The following is a 19,717-nucleotide window of genomic DNA, read 5'->3' as shown; positions in this document are numbered from 1 at the left end:
TGCTGATTCGATGGCAGGAGCCAGGTGCTTCTCCTGGTCTCCCATGGGGTGCAGGGCCCAAGGACTTGGGCCATCCTCCACTGCACTCGCTGGCCACAGCAGAGAGCTGGCCTGGAAGAGGGGCAACCGGGACAGGATCGGTGCCCCGACTGGGACTAGAACCCGGTGTGCTGGCGCCGCAAGGCGGAGGATTAGCCTAGTGAGCCATGGCGCCGGCCAAAACCATTTCTAATATACAAAATATTCCTATCCTTTGCAAAAGGTATGAATTAATTATTTCCATGGTCTCTTTCAGTTTCCCTGGAAATTTGTCAACTTAAATACAAATTAAAAAACTGCAAGTCTGTAGGCAAACTGGGCCAAGCAAAGGCGGAAGAGCAGGGCCTTCTCATCAGCTTCTACAAACAAGAGTGCGCAGTCAGGGTCAGCGTAACCAGACCCAAAGGGAGGCAAGGCCCATAACGTCATCTGCCCCCAAACCTCCCACCTGCACTGAATACTTCCCTGGGTTTAGCTGCAACATCCAGAAAACCAGTTTTTAAGAAGAGACAGCAAATTTAATGCCTATTTACACTGATTTCCTCACTTTGGTTAAAATGAAGGTTTAGCTACAAAAAGTACAGAAGGAAATAAGATACAGATGAAAACAGAAATGCAAAAAGACATGCTACGAGGACAATAGGGAAACTCCACTTCTTTACAAGGGTGGCAAGGTTCAGCACAACGTGGAATTCAACAGCTCGCACACACTGCAAGGCGACACCTACCTAGGTTACTCACCTGGGCCAAGACACTTTCCATCTCTGATTTCTTCTCAGCAGAACACTTCTTATCAGACATCAGTTTCTGCAAATGAGCTATGAGGACAGTGTTGGTAAGCATCAGTTTTAATCAATGAGAAAAAGGACAATGCATTTTGAATTTCAATGTTGGACAACTAAAAAAGTAAAGATAACATTCTTAATTTATATGAATCCTATGGTTATTTCATTTTAACAGCTTTCATTTAATGTATTTCCCTGAAAGACAGAGAGACTGAGAGAACTCTCCTATGTGCTGGTTCATTCCCGAAATGCCCATGATGGCTGGGGTTGATCTAGGCTGAAGCCAGGAGCCAGGACCCCACTTCGGGTCTCCCACATTGGTGGCAGGGACTCAACTACTTGAGTCATCACCTGCTTCCTCCCAGGGTTACATCAGCAAGACTCTGTCACTGAGAGTGAAATCAGGGCTGAACCCAGGCACTCTGATATGGGATGTGGCTGTCCCAAGTGGCATCTTAACCACTGCACCAACGTTTAGTCCCCATGACTGATTTTATAGAACAGTCATGACAGTGTCGATTCATTTACTAATTAGAAAAATTATTTTCTGTTTATAGTGAATTTAACTGTACATAACTTTGGAAATTCAGAAGCAGCTCCTGGTTCCTAGCTTTGGCCTGGCCCAGCCCAGATCATTGTGGTCATCTGGAAAGTGAACCAGAGGATGGGAGATCTCTCATTCTCTCTGTCTCTCCTTCTCTAACTCTTTCAAATAAATAAAATAAATCCTTTAAAAAAATTGTACTGTATATGCCTCAATTAAAAAAATGAATGGAAAGATATGGAGAGAAACAAGTTAAAAACCCTTTGTTTTGATTAACTCTACTTAAAGGAGATGAAGAACCAAACCTTTTAATAGATGGTCAGCACGAAAGCACTCTCCATTCTGCACGTCTTTTACCATGAAGTCGGCGAACTTGTCTACATGGCCAGAGGTCCTAAGTTAACAAGTGCAAGTCACTCTGTCACGCTCATAACAGTTATTACATAGATAGATATCACCCTTTAAGACAATGCCCCTTCAATACCTTTATCTATGGTCATGTCTGAGTAGCTCAAACACAGAAGCATCCATATTTGCGGTAATGACATACCATTGCCAGACAGCTATGTATGTCACAGGACATTCTTCCTCAAATCTATTCTCACCCTTTCCCAAGTTCTTCCTTCTCATCAGAAAAAAAGACATTAGCTAGGTTATACTTGTTCACAAGGTATCATGAAGTCCTACTACTTTTCAGGATCAACTTCCATGCCTATGTTGTTATCATCAGTGACCTAAACAAAGGCCAAAACCACTAGAAATTTGACTAGCTCAGGATTTATGATGGCTCAGGGTGGACACTGGACACTGAATCTTAAGGACACTTTTCTGTCATGGAGCCTGGATGGACACGGCTAGTATCTCCACACAGCTTCTCTCAGCAGAGCAAGTGGCTGAAGAACAGGTAGCCCAGATCTTTCAGAGCCATCATAAGGAATTCATCCTATCTATACTGGCTGAGACAGTCTGAAGGATATGATTACTAATAATCAGCTCTTTACCTGGCAACATTAGGTGAATTAATTAATAAAATTCCTCTTTCACAGTTTTATGTTCAAGAATTCTTGCCCTACTTTCAACAATACAGGAAGCAATAATCTCAACTTCAATGTGAACATCTAAATATTAGATTGAAAATGCATACAGCCATGCTCTCAGAACTTCTGAGAACGTATAGCAAGGAAATAATCAGGGATACGCACCAAAGTCCACCCACTGGGATGTTCAATGCAGTCAGAAGGCAACAACACTTTGAATACTTAAGTAAACTTACGTAGTTCATCAATTATGACAAACCCACAAAATACTACTGCTACCACTGAAAATGCCTCAGACACATCTAACGACACGAGTAAATGTTAGTCTACATTACACGCAGACACGGCAGCGTGCTGCCAACACTGATACATACATATGGATGCACAGAACAAAGACCAGAAAGACAAAGACCAGAAAGACAAACCCAGCGATTTCTCCATGGCTATCTGTGGACAGCAGAGATGTATTTTCTTTTATGTCTTGTGTTTTTCAAATGTTCTACATGACAAAAGGTAATCCTTTGTAACTGGAAAACTACTTAAGTATGTACATTAAGGAGTTTCCCCGCCAAGCAGGATCTTACTTTAACACTGGCTCTGGGGTGAGCATGGTGCAATCGATTTCCAGAATTTGTTCCTCTTGGATAAAATGCTGCCTCCAGGTCTGAATAATGTTGTTCTTCAAAGCACAACCAACAGGCCCGAAGTCATACAGACCACTCACACCTGTTAAACATGAGCAGAGAACACACATCTTATCTTGCCATTCTGAACAACAATGAAGGCAAGGAGACACGTGAAACCTACAGGACGTGACGTCCTCCCTAAGAGCATGTTACAGTCAACAGCTCCCTCAGTACAGAAGCGCTCTACTTCCAGGTAGCCAACAGCAGTGAAACCAAAAAGCTCATTCTCCCTTTACTGGCTCCACATTTGTACTTTCAAGTAGGATTAGCCTAAAATTGAAAATAAAAAAAGTTCCTCTGTATAAAAGAAACAGAAAAGTTATAGTTTTCTGCCACAGAAATTAGAAAATAATATCATAGCAGCTGTTAACAATGATATAAAATTTAACATCAAGTTGCCTTATTCTTGGGTATTTGTGCCACTGTTTTATTTTTTAAAGACTTATTTATTAATCTGAAAGTCAGAGTTACAGAGAGAGAGGAGGATAGGCAGAGGCAGAGAGAGAGAGGTCTTCCATCTGCTGGTTCACTCCCCAGTTGGCCACAAAGGCCAGAGCTGCTCCAATCCAAAGCCAGGAGCTTCTTCTGGGTCTCCCACGTGGATGCAGGGACCCAAGGACTTGGCCATCTTCCACTGCTTTCCCGGGCCACAGCAAAGAGCTGGATCAGAAGTGGAGCAGCTGGGACTCAAACTGGTTCCATATGGGATGCCAGCACTGCAGGCGGCAGTTTTACCTGCTGAGCCACAGCGCTGGCCCCTTGCGCCACTATTTTATTTATTTATTTATTTATTTTTTGACAGGCAGAGTGAGAGAGAGAGAGAGAGAGAGAGAAAGGTCTTCCTTTTTCCATTGGTTCACCCCCCCAAATGGCCACCATGGCTGGCACGCCGTGCTGATCCGAAGCCAGGAGCCAGGTGCTTCCTCCTGGTCTCCCATGCAGGTGCAGGGCCCAAGCACTTGGGCCATCCCCCACTGCCTTCCCGGGCCACAGCAGAGAGCTGGACTGAAAGAGGAGCAACCGGGACAGAATCTGGCGCCCCAACCGGGACTAGAACCCGGGGTGCCAGCACCGCAGGCAAAAGATTAGCCTGATGAGCCGCAGCGCCGACCAATATGCCACTATTTAAATTTCAAGAAGTTAAGCATTTAGAGATCACTTAGCCAGACTCAAATCATGTTTTGGTGTGCAAAGTACTAAGTCAAACATTGCTATAATGATCTCTGTTGATTATGAAAAACATAATTCTACATTTAATCAATGAATGATATTCACCTATATGCCTTCACAAAGCAGAGAGAAAGATGTGACTGAACCACATACTTCAGAAGAATGATTTTTCTTGACAGAGGCCCATGGACAGTAACCTAAGGCCTCTGTTTCACCACTGCCCTTGTAGGGAGGGGCACACACAGTCAGCCGGGACGACCACTGCTCTCCACTACTCCTAGGTCTCCACTGGATTCTAGGATGAACACACAGGGGCCAGTGTTGTGGTGCAACAAGTTAAGCCACCACCTGCAATGTCCACTTCCCATGAGGACCAGTTGAGTCCCAGCTGCTCCACCTCCAATCCAACTCCCTGATAACGCACCTGAGAAAGCAGCAAAAGATGGCCCAAGTGCTTGGGCTCCTGCAATCCATGTGAGAGACCCAGAAGAAGCTCCTGACTCCTGGCTTCAGTCTGGCCCAGCCCTGGTTGTCATGGTCATTTGGGAAGTGAAACAGGATGGAAATTTCTCTCTCTCCCTCCACCCTCTCCCTCATGCCTTCCCTCTCTGTAACTTTGCTTTTCAAATAAATTAAAAAAATCTTTAAAAAGAAAACTATACAGAAGGACACACACATGCCACATACTTAATATACAATATGCAACTGCCTCCTGCTATTCCCTAGGTTCTAATGAAGGAAAAAAAAAAGCAGACTTCAATCACAAATAGGGTAGAGACAAGTAACAACAAATGACAACTTTAAACAAACAAACAAACAAAAAGGATGTATCCTCTGTTTTATGTGACCTGTTAGAATTAGATACCAACTGGCAAGCCATTTTCCTGACTTAAGAATATTAAAACTACTAACAGCACAATTGTTCTTTTTACCATTAATCCCCTACCTCCATAAATAGCAAAAGCTTGATCGTAGAAAAACCTCCTCTTCAGAGTATCTTCCATTTTTGCTCTGTCTACAATGTCATCCTTGGGCTGTAATGCCAACTCCTATAAGAGATTAATAAAAATGTGTGATTAGAGGGATCAATGCAATTTTGACATATATATATATGAATTTAGTTCACATTGAACATAAAACTTAAAAATATAGAAGCCTCAGTTCCCCCACCCCTTTACTTAATCACTTAGGAAAGTCCATGGCCATTTCCAAGCTCACTTGGTTGCAACATAAATAAAACCTGAATTCTTAGTGACTCACTACAGTGAAGTGATAACTTTGAAACTCCAAACTATTTGAGTCTGTTAATGGGAGGTTAATTGTTTTAAAAGTTGGGGAGCAGTCTCAGTGAATAGACTTCCTTAAAAAAAATTAGCAAGACTATTATTCCTAAGTGTGTAAGACTTCACAGAAAGTGTGCAGCGTGCCCCAGAGGCATTCACGCCGTGCACTAAGTCCTGGAGTAGGGCTGGGGGCAGGAGGCAGAGAGGCTCCAGGAAAGCTAGAGTCTGCCAGGTGGATGAGGAGAAGGCATTCTGGGTAAACAGATAAACCCAATGACACTGTTCAGGAGGCTGTCCAGGTCTCTCCGAAGATCAGATGTTAAACGAAGATGAACAATCCCACACCTAGTTATGTTTCTATGTTAGCACCCAAGACTCACCTTTGCTTCCAGAATCCGTTTCCGGGCTTTGAGTTCAGCTACTGCTTTGTCTACATCTACTTGGGGTGCTTTATCTTCTTTCAGTTTTCGCACAAGATCTCCCTGGTCAACAAAGAAAAGTCATGTTCAGGATTGGTTTCATATATCAAGAATGCACAAGTGTGTTTTGAAGCATGCTTTTCAAAAAAGAGGTAACTGTAAGAACAATGCGATTCCAGTGCTTGGTACATGGGGTCATTGTGAGCAACGGAAGGTGTCTGCCCTCAGCTTTTACAGTCCCAAAGATACAGAAAGGTCACAAGTAACTACACTCACATGCCAATTCTTTCTCTGGGGGAAGGAGATGGAGAAGGAGGCAGTTTGAACAAAAACCACATACATCTTATGGAAAACAATCACTGAAATTAAAGACACACCAGAGAGGATAAACAGCAGTTCAGACACAGTTAAAGAAAGAATTAATGACCTAGGAGACAGACCTAGAGAAAACACCCAGAATCATAGTTAAACAGAAGACTGAGTCTACCTCTCTCATCCAACCAGAATGCAGAAGAATATAGAAAATTTTAAGAGGCAATATTTGGAGATAATGGCTGTGACTTTTCTACAACTGCTCAAAGACATGAATTCTCAGTTCAGGATGCATAAGAAAATCTAAATGCTACACCAAACAAAAAAATCACACCAAGAGAAGCTGTAATAAAAGACTTTAAGAAGGGTTAAACACCTAGATTTCCATCTCTGATCAGTTAACTATGAAACCCTGGTCAAGTTCTATACCTCTCTGAATTTCCTCAACTATAAAATCTGGCTAATAACACATCACTGAATTGTCAAACACTTTAAATAAAGTAATTTCAACAGCACATAACACACAGTGGACAAAAAGCACTCAACTTGTCCACAACAGAATGATTTGTTCTATCCCAAACTCCTTCCCTTGTATATGGTCCCCATATATTAACGGCCACAAAATCTACCATTTCTCAAGCCAGAAACATCAAGCTACCCTCTACCTCATCATCTAGTCAACTTGACTTCAAACTCTCCATTCTAATCTCTCCCTTTCAGCCCTCACAGGCCAGATTGCTAGAGCAGATTACCACTGGTCACACATTCCAAAGTGTCTACACTAAGGTTAGAGCTGGCCCCAAATGACCCTCGTTCACAACACCTTGCCAGCGCTCTGCAGGCCTTTGCACTACACACAGGACCTCTCACAAGGTGACTTCCTCCCCCAACGACTCTACTCTCCTACTCAGAAGCACTTGCCTTCCACATGACATTCCACACCCTCCAACAAGCATGCCTCAAATATTCCAAGCTGACAACTGTCGCCTTGAACCTATCTTGAGTACGGGCTGGATTTCTCCCATATTCCTCAGGGGTTGAGGTGGGATAATGTTCTTACTCCATACTTTCAAAATGATCCTTCTTTGCTCCTCCTAAACCCCAGCTCCCCGAGGAGCCTGCATCACCCCTTTCTCTTGCTGCTGGCATTTTCCAAGCTCCACTTACTCCCCTCATCCACTGACAGTCTCCCTCTTCCACGACTCACCCTACTGTAGAATGCTCCAGGCAGGAGGTGAAAGGTGGCTCTTATCATCTGAACTGCAGTAGGCATTTAGTCTAGCGCTTAAGAAACAGGTTAAGATGTCCACATCACACAGCATTGTACCCAGGTTCAATATTTGGCACTGGCTCAACTCTAGCTTCCTGCTTGCTAAAAAGACCCTGGGAGGCAGCAGTGATGGCTGAAGTCATTGGGTTTCTGTTCCCACATAGGAGACTTGGATTGAGTTCCTGGCTCCAACCTCGCCCAGTCCTGGCTGTTTTGGACATCTGGGGAACGAACCAATAGATGAATACTCGCTTCGCTCTATCAAGTAAATAGGTGAATGATTTTTTTTTTAAATTATCTCAAACTTAAACTAACTCTGTTGAATATTCCTATAATCAAAAATATTTTCCCATGGTGTTAACATACCTTGAATTTTCCAGGAATGCACACAGGAAAATTAGTATAAAGGAAGATTACACTTGGTTTTCTTTAGAATTTTACAATGATTAGTTCATTCCTCAAGGAAACGTTGTTCACTATTTGAAAACACATTGCCAACAGCAATGCTGCTGTGACATCTATGCAGCCTACACAGCATAAATGACATTTATAGCAGCTGCACTCAGAGTACATCCACACACAGTGTAAGCATGTGCACACTGTGCATAACCCCCACTGGGCCACACCTAAGAGTTTACATGTTCAAATACATTATTGCTTTATTATAAATGTGTTACACATTAGTTTATTTCTTTGTATTACAAATAGGGCATTAGGTGCACCAATTTTTTTCCTTTGGTTAAATTTAGGTAGATATTTTGTATGAATTTCATTAAGGATAGTAATAGGGAATTCCAAAGTATTTGTTATAAAAAGGGGATATTGGGTCGGACATAGTTGAGAACCATGGATTATTCTCTTACGTCCAAAAGCACGTGGTCTGTTATTACACTAGCAGCTTTTATTCTGCTACACGCTTTGCAATCAGACTCTTAGTTCTAATATACTTATGGCAAGAGTTTACCCAGCAGCTTAAGGTTCTGGTTGATGCTTCTTTTCTTTTTTTTTTTTTAATTAAGATTCTATTTATTTTGAAAGGCAGAGTTAGAAAGAGAGAAAGAGAGAAAGGAAGAGACACAGATAGAGAGATCTTCATCCACTAGTTCACTCCCCAAATGGCCACAGTGGCTGGAGCTGGGCCGTCTGAAGCCAGCAGCCAGGAGCTTCTTCTGGGTCTCCCATATGAGTGCAGGGGCCCAAGGCCTTGGACCATCCTCCACTGCTTTCCCAGGCACATTACCAGGAAGATGGATTGGAAGTGGAATAACAGGACGGGAACCAGCGCTCATATAGGATGCCAGCCCTGCAGGCAGCAGCTTCAACAGCTGGACCACAGCACCGGCAGCCCCTGGCTGATGTTCCTTGAGCTGTTCAAGGGCACTGCAGAGATGCTGAGGATGCTGCACACCTGGTCACTCACTTGTCTTCTTCACCACAATACCTGGAATCCCCCTCTGAACCCTGGCTTAGTTACTTACATGCATTTCATCTATCCCTACCATTATAAGATACACTCTCTTAGGACAGGAATTCTGGCATGTCAACTCTGGCACTCAAACATAAAGGGTCTTCGAAATATTTGTGGGAAATGCTTATCATGAAAACAGTTTGCATGAGTTTCAAAAACTTTCTGCACCAAGATAAATGTTGAATTCAATTTTTCCATAAACTTCCTGAAGTACCCTCACAATTGCTGACTGGTATCACAACCAAAACTTAGCACAGAGCCTAGCACCTAGTATTCAGTAAATCAACATGCACTGGCTCTGTCCCTTCTCTGCCTGTCAGAACACCTGTCTCCCACGTTCACTACCTGCGCTTTGATGGGGAGAAGCAGCCCATGAGCGCCTGTGCTCTGAACAGGCAGCAGCAGTCCCCAGTCCCCTGTGAAGTCTGAAGGCAGCAGGCAAGTCACTGTCCTGAAGGCCTCCCTCATGCTGAGTCCCGGTACTGGTACACCCGCTATTTCATCCATTGTCTCCTGAGCTTCGCAAAGGGAACCCGCAAGCAAAGTCACAAGTAAACAGGCAGGATGAATTTAAAATTCACTGTCCTGAATCACATTTTTGTCTTTGAAGCTTCGGGCACAGAATCAGGGACACAGGTTCAAACCAAGGCTAGCTTATCAACATCTCTGAAGTCCCAGGGAACAAAGGAAACAGGTTTATTCCGAACACTGCAACATTTAAATCATGATTTATAATGATCCTGTCTTGAAAACAAAAGAATCAGAGGTGATCCAGACGTGGAAACTAAGTGGTTAAGGATTTCCACTTTTAATTATTTTTCTTCTCTGTATCCACCACCCAACTACTCTTTGTGCTTTCTAGTGTGTACACTGAATGAAACTGACATGAAGTGTCCTCAACACCTCTAGAGTACTATCCGGAATCACAAGCCAGAAGCTTAGCTCCCGGATAATTCTTGCCTTGGGTATATCAAACTAAGAGTGTGATCACCACACAGGCCAAGAAAAACCAGAAAACATTCAGTCCCTCTCCTTTGTAAGGTCTCTGGCTTTATATAGCCAGCTATGAGGTTCTTCTTACAACTGAGGAGCTCATCTCCAATTTCCCAATCTTGTAACTATGGACAAAAGCATCACAAACTTTCCCTTTGCCCTTTGTAGACCAAGCAAGCACTTCAAGAGGCTCTCTCAGTGCAGAAAAGCAATGGAGAGAAGAACACAAGACTCTGGTGCCAATTCTCACTACTTCTGCTGAGTTTTACTGTCGCTCCCATTACAGGAAAAGGAGACCTGAAGTGCTGAAACACACATGGCATTATCCAGACATCTACTCATACAGTTAGACAGTAACTCATCATTTAAAGACCTCCCAACAGATCATTAAAAAGGGCTTTTCTATCTTATCTTACCAAGTTCAACACATATCAATTCTCTTCCAAAGATTCAAAATGCTACCAAGCTCACAATCACAAGAAAATGTTTCATGCCGGCGATGGTTTGCTAAAACCACCAGTGCAATAAGCAAGGCTTACTATAGACAATGGGCAGCCTCCTTAGCACTGTACAGGAACGTGCTCCCTCTAACGCATACAGGTCCCTGCCCCTGTAACAGATGAAGAGACCTGGCACAGAAAGCTACAGTCACCAGCTTACAGACAACAGAGTGGATCCAGATTCTGCAAAGGTCACTTCACAGCCTACACTCTGAACTGTCAGGCTGAATTTTGGTATTTCATTCTCTTCAACACAGAAAAAAAGGCAAGGGTATACAAAAAAGCTCACCTAGGAATTCTTCAGATCCTCTCCTATCTGGACAATTATTAAGTTCCACTACGAGTTTAAAAAAAAAAAAAATTAAAAGAATCCTTCCCCGGACAAGCACTATGGTGCCACGGGTTCAGCTGCTGCCTGGAACACCCACACCCCGTGTCAGAGCGCTGGCTGGTGCACCCTGTGTCAGAGTGCTGGTTGATGTACCCTGTGTCAGAGTGCTGGTTGATGTACCCCGTGTCAGAGCGCTGGTTGGTGCACCCCGTGTCAGAGCGCTGGTTGGTGCACCCCGTGTCAGAGGGCTGGTTGGTGCACCCCATGTCAGAGTGTTGGTTGATGTACCCCATGTCAGAGCGCTGGTTGGTGCACCCTGTGTCAGAGGGCTGGTTGGTACACCCCGTGTCAGAGCGCTGGTTGATGTACCCCGTGTCAGAGTGTTGGTTGATGTACCCCGTGTCAGAGCGCTGGTTGGTGCACCCTGTGTCAGAGGGCTGGTTGGTACACCCCGTGTCAGAGGGCTGGTTGATGTACCCCGTGTCAGAGCGCTGGTTGGTGCACCCCATGTCAGAGTGCTGGTTGGCGCACCCCGTGTCAGAGCGCTGGTTGGTGCACCCCGTGTCAGAGCGCTGGTTGGTGCACCCCGTGTCAGAGCGCTGGTTGGTGCACCCTGTGTCAGAGTGCTGGTTGGTGCACCCCGTGTCAGAGCGCTGGTTGGTGCACCCCGTGTCAGAGTGCTGGTTGGTACACCCCGTGTCAGAGTGTTGGTTGGTGCACCCCGTGTCAGAGCGCTGGTTGGTGCACCCCGTGTCACAGTGCTGGTTGGTGCACCCCGTGTCAGAGTGCTGGTTGGTGCACCCCGTGTCAGAGCGCTGGTTGGTGTACCCCGTGTCAGAGTGCTGGTTGATGTACCCCGTGTCAGAGCGCTGGTTGGTGCACCCCATGTCACAGCGCTGGTTGGTGCACCCCGTGTCAGAGCGCTGGTTGGTGCACCCCGTGTCAGAGCGCTGGTTGGTGTACCCCGTGTCAGAGCGCTGGTTGGTGCACCCCGTGTCAGAGCGCTGGTTGGTGCACCCCGTGTCAGAGTGCTGGTTGGTGCACCCCGTGTCAGAGCGCTGGTTGGTGCACCCCGTGTCAGAGTGCTGGTTGGTGCACCCCGTGTCAGAGCGCTGGTTGGTGCCCCCCGTGTCAGAGCGCTGGTTGGTGCCCCCCGTGTCAGAGCGCTGGTTGGTGCACCCCGTATCAGAGCGTTGGTTGGTACACCCCGTGTCAGAGTGTTGGTTGATGTACCCCGTGTCAGACTGGTTGGTGCCCCCCGTGTCAGAGCGCTGGTTGGTGCCCCCCGTGTCAGAGCGCTGGTTGGTGCACCCCGTATCAGAGCGCTGGTTGGTGCACCCCGTGTCAGAGTGCTGGTTGGTGCACCCCGTGTCAGAGCGCTGGTTGGTGCACCCCGTGTCAGAGTGCTGGTTGGTGCACCCTGTGTCAGAGTGCTGGTTGGTGCACCCCGTGTCAGAGCGCTGGTTGGTGCACCCCGTGTCAGAGCGCTGGTTGGTGCACCCTGTGTCAGAGGGCTGGTTGGTGCACCCTGTGTCAGAGTGTTGGTTGATGTACCCCGTGTCAGAGTGCTGGTGGGTGTCCCCACTGCTCTGCCTCCCATTTCCTGCTGATGCATCCTGAGAGGCAGCAGATGATGACCAAGTGCCTGGGCTCTCACCACTCACACAAGAGACCCAGATACAGTTCCAAGCTCCTGACTTCACCATGGCCCAGCCTGGGCTGTTGAGGGGATTTGGGGGAATGTACCAGTGAATGGAAAGTCAGTCTCTCTCTCTCTCTGCCTTTCAAGCAGATGAAAATAAATAAACACTTTTTAAAATCCCTCCTAGCTATTTTTCTCCATAGGTGTTTTGTTAGGGCAATCAAGTCACACCTACTTCAATCATTTCAGAGAGGCCTTTCAAATCTAGACAGTGACACTGAAAACAGCTCACCACATCTCCACACTAGTTCTCCCATAATCTCCCACATCAGACGTAAGTCACTTCAACAGGTCCTGCCTTACACTGAGACCTCGAGACTAGACCTCACTTAACACTGAAACAATCCCACGGTAGGGGGAGCAACTCGCGACAGCACAGAGTAGTCCACAGATAAATTCAGGAGACAGGCCAAATGTGACGTGCTGATCACAGAAAAGTACCTCTTGGGGAACAAGGCAAGGGCCATGGTGGGGACCAAAGGCAGAGTGGGAACAGGAGAAAGTAGAGACATTAAGGGTACAGGAGAAAAACCAAGGCTGTAAGGTAAAAAAAAAAAAAAAAAAAAAAACCCACAAGCTGGGGGAAGGGGGAGTTTCTGGGGAACTCTTGTGTTCTAGACAGCATTTGAAATGTTTCTTCATATAAAAATCAGACATTTCCACTCACCTAGAGCAGTCATTCAAATCTTGGAGTCTCTGGACTTCTCTGTACTGTCAAAAATCACTGAAAACCCCCAAAAGCTTCTGTTTATGTAGGCTATCAGGTGACTTTATGATGGTGCAAAAAAGGTATGCACTCAGTTGAGCCTGCACTTGGAACTCATCTTTTCCCGGGTAAGCTATGCAGTATGACTCTCTCCTGCTGCTGGGCGGGTGACAACCGCATGATTACAAAGGGACACAACCAGCACCCTACCCTGTACTGTGGCGCTGAGCTGTGATCAGCAAGTCGGCTGCACTCAAGCATTTTTGACTTAGGATATTTTCAATTTACAATGTTATTACTGGGACATAATCCTCAACATAAATTGAAGAGCATCTCTATTAGAAATTAAAAGAGGGGTCAACATTGTGGTACAGCAACTTAACCCACTGCTTGCAACGCCAGCATCCCATATACGAGGGCCAGTTCCAGCCTCGGTGGCATCCAATCCACCTTCCTGTTAATGCACTGGGGAAGGCAATAGAAAATGGCTCAAGTGCTTGGGCCCCTGCCACCCATGTGGGAGGCCAGGATAGAGCTCCTGGCTCCTGGCATCAGCTTGGCTCAGCCTCAGCTGTTGTGGCCATTTGGAGAATAAACCAGCAGATAGAAGATCTCACTCGCTCTGGTGTTTTGTCTTTCAAATAAATAAATAAATAAGTCTTTAAAAAATTTTAAAACAGGAAGTTTAAAAATACTAATTCATTCTTGTTTTGTTTTGTTTTGTTTTTTGGACAGGCAGAGTGGACAGTGAGAGAGAGAGACAGAGAGAAAGGTCTTCCTTTGCCATTGGTTCACCCTCCAATGGCTGCCACGGCCGGCGCGCTGCAGCTGGCGCACCACGCTGACCCAAAGGCAGGAGCCAGGTGCTTCTACTGGTCTCCCTTGGGGTGCAAGGCCCAAGCATTTGGGCCATCCTCCACTGCACTCCCGGGCCACAGCAGAGAGCTGGCCTGGAAGAGGGGCAACCGGGACAGAATCCGGCACCCCGAAAAATACTAATTCATTCTTAAAATGCTTAATATATGCTAACATGCATAAAATAACATTTTGTGAAAATAAGTATTTTCCAAAATAAAATTTAGAATAGTGAGAACAGCGATAATTCTGCATATCTTAATTTCTAGTTTAATACAAGACAGCTAGACTTTCATACTTGCTTCTTTTACAATATCATGTCTTGATAAAGCACATTTAGAGATTCGTACATAGTTAGAAAAAGAATTTTAAAAGCCTTTCAGAAAATAATGGATATTCTTTATAAATGTATTTATTTGGGAGACAGACAGTGAGAGAGAGAGTTTGCTCCCAGCCCCTGGCTCACTTTCCAAATGCTAGGCCTGGGCCAGGCTAAAGCCAGGAGCCAGGAACTGAATCCAGGCCACCTAAGTGGGTGGCAAGGACCCAACTGCTTGAGCTATGATCGTGCCTCCAAAGGTCCACAGTAGCAGGAAGCTGGAGATGGGGGCGGAGCCAGGCACCAAACTCAGGCACCTTATGTGGGAAGTGAGTATTACAGACTTTCTAATACTCTATCAAAACTCCCACAGGTGGTAGCTTTTTAAAGATTACTTTTAACTCAGAAGCTATAGTAATGAACTTTTTGTATTCTATTAAATCCATTAATGTATCTTAAGACTTTGAGCTGATTTTTTACCAATACCTGATTTTACAGTATCTGGAAAATACAGGTTAACTGAGTAATGCAGGTCTTCCAAATATCCCCCATTTACTACACTGCACCCCCAAAGCCCACAGTTGTTAAAAACATCACTCATCACAATAATCTTTCAGTACCAAGGAGTCAGCCGCCAAGGGCACAGAACAGACACAAGTTTCCCACAATTCTAAAATTTCCTGAACACTTGAATTTTACCACTGGCCACAAACACAGCTGTTTTCTTGAAGTCACAGGCTCGCTCATTCATTTCCCAAATAAGCACATATGCATGAAGCACACGCCACTCTCTAAATGAGTCATTAAGCACCCTAAAACCCCACTCCAGGGTCGGCTGCAAGAGCACCAGCTTCCCGAGGGAAATCTGTAAGACAGGTCGAGGTGACAGGAGGTCTCATTTCCCTTACGCACAAGCAGGAGGCTTACCCAGATGAAATTCAAATTCCCTTCCACTGACCCTGGATTCAGTATGATTCAAAATTCCTGGCACGTAACTGACATATGTGTGGTCTTGGGATATTAGTAAAGGAAAATATTTTAAAGTACCAAAAAAAAAAAAAAAAAGAAAAAGCAATCAAGCCAACAAAGCCGATACACAAGGAGCTGGCAGCAACGAAAGCTGTTCCACAATCGAAGTTTACTCAGTTAACTGATGCAGTCTTCCTAAAGTTGGACAATTTGCACTGCGGTTCCAGGCTAACGTGGCAGAGGGAGGGGTTTGGGATTTTTTTTTTTTTTCCTTCCAAATCAGATGTATTCTCCCTTCTAAATGGAAGGGGAAAAAAAAATGACAGTTACAGAAAGGACAAAGGAACCACACCTAATTTTATTTGGTCGGTGAAGCTGGAAACAATACATTTAAAACTTCAGCTCATGGCGAGACTTCAAAATCAGAACTCTAAGTCATTCGGGCTCAGAGCAGACAGAAGCGACTGCAGAGTGGCAGGAGTCACTGAATTTACAGCAGCTATGCCCCAGCGGATTATGTCCGAGTTCCACGCTCCGCAGCAAAGGCAAATTATTGCATCAGGCGCCCGCGCAGGAGAAACCCGTCTGGCGATTACTACCAGGTCATCAATCCCTGGGGTCCTCCTCCAAGCTTCTGGCTCTACCCAAGCGGACGTGCGAGCCATCTGAAATCATCCTCCCCTCGCCCCCTCTGGAGTGTACGCGAAGCCCCAGGGGGAGGCGGCCTGCTCCCCACCACGAGGGTCTCAGCCCCAAGTCACAGCCTCCCGGGGCTACGACCGCAGCCGGAGATGATGCCAGCGGCGCAGCGCGAGGAACTCGCATCCTTCCCAGAAGAGAAAGTTGGACACCTCCCCACATCCACGTTTCCACCCGCACCTCCGCAGCCGATCGCCGCGCTCCGACCCGGCCCCGAAGGCAGGCGGGCAGCCGGCAGGCAGCAGCCGCGCGCATCCTGCGGAGCTCGGAGCGCCTGGCCCCAGCCGAGGGCCCCGCCACCCGGGCTGCCCCGGGCGCGCAGCCGGGGAAGCCCACCTTGGGCTCCCTCAGCCAGGACACGAGGGGGACCCACGCTCCGACTCCAGCCCCGTCGGAGCCGGGAGGGGAAAGGAGGGTCGCCGGACGTCCGAGGGGGTCACCACCCACGGAGAGGGGAGGGCCAGGGTCGGCCGGCGACTGGGGACCTGGGTCCCAAGCGGGGACGGCGAGTTAGAAGGGTGAAGGAAGAGGGGCAGCCGGCGAGGCGGGCGGGCGCCCGGGGAGGGCTGGGGGCAGGACTGGGAAAGGGCGCAGCACGCCGGTACCTGCTGGCGCACGGCTAGCCTGAGAGGCGCCAGCACCTCTTCAGCCCCGGCGCCGTCCATGCTGCTCCGGGAGGCGACGGCGGCGGCGGCGGCGGGGACGGAGATCGGGGCGCGGACGGGCGCGCTGAGCAGCCGGCGGGGTGGACGCGAGGGCCGGGCCGGGAGCCGGGGCGGCGGCGGCAGCAGCAGCAGCAGCTGGACGGTGCGGGCGGCTCTAAGAAGCGCCGGGCGCGGAGAGGGCATGAGCCGGCGGCGCTGGGCGGCACGCAAGGGGCTGCGGCGGAAGCGGCGCGCGCGGCCCGGCCCGGAGCATGATGAAATCGCCGCGTCCACGCCGCGGCGCGCGCAGCCGCACTGTCCCCGCCGCCGCGCGCCGCGGCGCCCGCTCGCCGCCGGCAGATTCGACACAAAGTCCCGGAAGGACCGGGGTGCCGGGAAGGGCCGCGGGCCGGCGGGGTCAGCGCAGAGGCAGGCCGGGCCGGCTCTGGAGGGTGAGCAGAGCGTCGTCTGGGGGGCCACGGCTCCACCCGCCGTGCCCAGGCACCGGCAGCGGGGGCCTGTCCGCCTGCCTGGACCGCCGGAACGCACACACTCGGTGCCTGTTCCCTCGCCGCCTGCGCTTTAAAGGGGTCGTAGCCTCCACGGCAGGTAGGGACCCGGTGGTGGTCAAGCTCGGAAGAGGGAAAAGGGCCCCCAGAGGTTAGTGATTCGCCGGGCGGCACGCATCCGAGCCCGCCGTTGTCGGGACCCAGGCTGCGCAAAGCGAAGCAGGCCTGGGAGAAGGCGAGTTCTGCTCTGCACCTGCCGGGAGCCCAGGATCCTCGCGGCCGGACCCCACGTGCGCGGCAGCCCCACCCACGCCCTGCCTCCTTAGAACCCTCGGTCCGGCCCTGCCCTGAGCCCAGCCGGGGCGGAGTGTGCCCCACCTCTGTGTCCGTGAATCCTGCTCTGCTCACCGCGATCTGCGTCGCTCCGGTGTATTTGTAACACGCGGGAAGACAAGACCCTGGACCATCTCTGGGAGTCCACTCAGGGCTCCCGATCCACCCCGCGTAATTCGGGGGTCCCTATATCCCCACAACGGCTTGGCTGCAAAAGCTGGGTCCCCCCCCCAACATGCACACAGAATGGGAAGAGGAAAATACTGTGCTACCTCCACAAACACTGCCACAGTGAAGATGATGGAAGATGCCAAGTGATCTGCGGGACAGCCCGAGGCTGCTCTGGGGGGTGTGGAGTGGCAGCTGCAGGGCGGATCTGCCCAAGCTGACCACGCACGCCTTCCAGGGGAAGAGTGTAGCTTCCTCCCTGTCCCCATTATTGGCTCTAAGCAGGGCAGGTGGCTATAGAGCCTTCTGCAATATTGAACAATTCACATTTGTAAACCTTTTATGTCAAGGTTTGGTGTTTACTCGTTATAATTTTTATGAAATTTTAAATTTTTCAAATCAGCATGCTATCAATTCATTGAATTTCAATTCCCATCTTTTTTAAAGATTTTTTAAATTTATTATTTGAAGGGCAGAGTTACAGACAGAGAGAAAGGTCTTCCATCCGCTGGTTCGCTCCCCAAATGGCCGCAACGGCCGGAGCTGGGCCAATGCAAAGCCAGGAGCCAGGAGCTCCTTAGGCCATTTTCCACTACTTTCCTAGGTCGTATCAGAGAGCTGGATTGGAAGTGGAGCAGCAGGGATATGAACTGGTGCCCATATGGGATGCCAGCGCCACAGGCAGAAGCTTAGCCCACTATGCCACAGCGCCAGCCCCAGAAATTTTAAGTCTTAATAGTTTTAAATGTGAAAATATTTCAGTGTTAACTTTTATTTCCTTTTTGTTAAAGCATTCAAGTTCTGTATCCTTGGAATCTAATTTTTGTTTTCAGCTCTTTAGAGCAATGATGTCTCACCCATTTTCACGTGAGGACATTCCTGTGGGGCTCTGGTCCTCCTCAGCCCCCTCCTGCTCCTCCTCACTCCTTCATCGGGGATAATTTTAAAAGATAACTCTGACCAGGGAACGTCTGGTTAGGCCCTTCCTGGCCCTGAGCAGAACTTCCTGAAACAATCTCCCCTTGAAAACTGTTACCTGCAGACAGTAATAGCAGCTCACGGTGTTGAGGGCTCGCTGTGTACCAGTTAGTGTTCTAAATGATCTCGTGTGACTTAGCTATCACTCCAGGGAGGTAGACCCCATAATTATTCCCGGTTTAGAGACGTGTCCTTCAGCACAGCTTGTGCAGGGCCCCAGAATGGGCTCTGCCCATGGAGCAGATTCACCTGAGTTAGCGAGGCCAGGAGTGGCCTGGGGCTCCTCCCTGGAAGGCTTTCTTTCAAAGCCCGTGAAGAGGTCCTTGCATGCTCATATTTATTTTCTTTAAGTCCTTTTTCTTTGAGATAAATAAATTTTGCATTTGTTGAGCCAACCAAGCATGCAGTTCAGCTGATTTTCACAAGATAATATCCTCTTGTAACCCACACCCGGCAGAGTTCCCTTGTGTGCCTCCCTAATTCGTCCTGTCCCCCACAAGCAGGCGATCACTATTCTGATTTCTTTCCTCTTAGACTACTGTCTTTTGTTCTATGCTGAGATTCTATTTGTGTGTGTCTGACTTCTCTTATTAAGCAAGATTTCTGAGAAATTATCCCATGTTTTGTGTATCAGCAGTTCCTCCTTTATATTCCTTTGTAGGATTCCACTGTATGAACCCACTGTAATTTACTGCCCTGTGACTAATGTTGTCTAGAACATTCCTGAGCAGCTCTCTGAGTCACTGGTTGCATGGGAGGGGAGAGGTGGCAGGGCTGGAGCCTTGAGTGGGATGCAGCAGATCTGGGAGGTCCCCTGTGGGGAACAGTAGAGTGAACTGTGCTGGGGAGATGTGGGAAGGAGTCAGGCCAGTAGGGGAGGCCCAAGCGAGGCTGGAGACTGTGAGGGCTGAATCATGTTCCCCCCAGTTTGTATGTTGAATAACTAGTTTTGGACTTAATGGTGTCCCCCAAATTCACTCCTTGATTTTTTTTTTTTA

General features: G+C 48.0%; 1 protein-coding gene across 1 annotated transcript in view; it reads right to left on the bottom strand.

Annotated features, from left to right (window-relative positions):
* The window catches only part of GARS1 (glycyl-tRNA synthetase 1), a 41,168-nt gene extending 24,205 nt beyond the window's left edge, over window positions 1-16,963 (bottom strand). The window contains exons 1-6 of the mRNA XM_062179297.1: window positions 16,693-16,963; window positions 5,925-6,026; window positions 5,208-5,310; window positions 2,990-3,131; window positions 1,674-1,762; window positions 781-857 (exon numbers count right to left, since the gene is read on the bottom strand). Coding sequence (XP_062035281.1) covers window positions 781-857; window positions 1,674-1,762; window positions 2,990-3,131; window positions 5,208-5,310; window positions 5,925-6,026; window positions 16,693-16,935 — 756 coding nt within the window. The 5' untranslated portion in view covers window positions 16,936-16,963. The remainder of the gene's footprint in view (window positions 1-780; window positions 858-1,673; window positions 1,763-2,989; window positions 3,132-5,207; window positions 5,311-5,924; window positions 6,027-16,692) is intronic.
* Between the last annotated feature and the right edge of the window lie 2,754 nt (window positions 16,964-19,717).

The sequence above is a fragment of the Lepus europaeus genome, chromosome 20, assembly GCF_033115175.1.
Source record: "Lepus europaeus isolate LE1 chromosome 20, mLepTim1.pri, whole genome shotgun sequence".
Lineage (NCBI taxonomy): Eukaryota > Metazoa > Chordata > Mammalia > Lagomorpha > Leporidae > Lepus > Lepus europaeus.
This window is presented reverse-complemented; position numbering and strand designations above follow the sequence as displayed.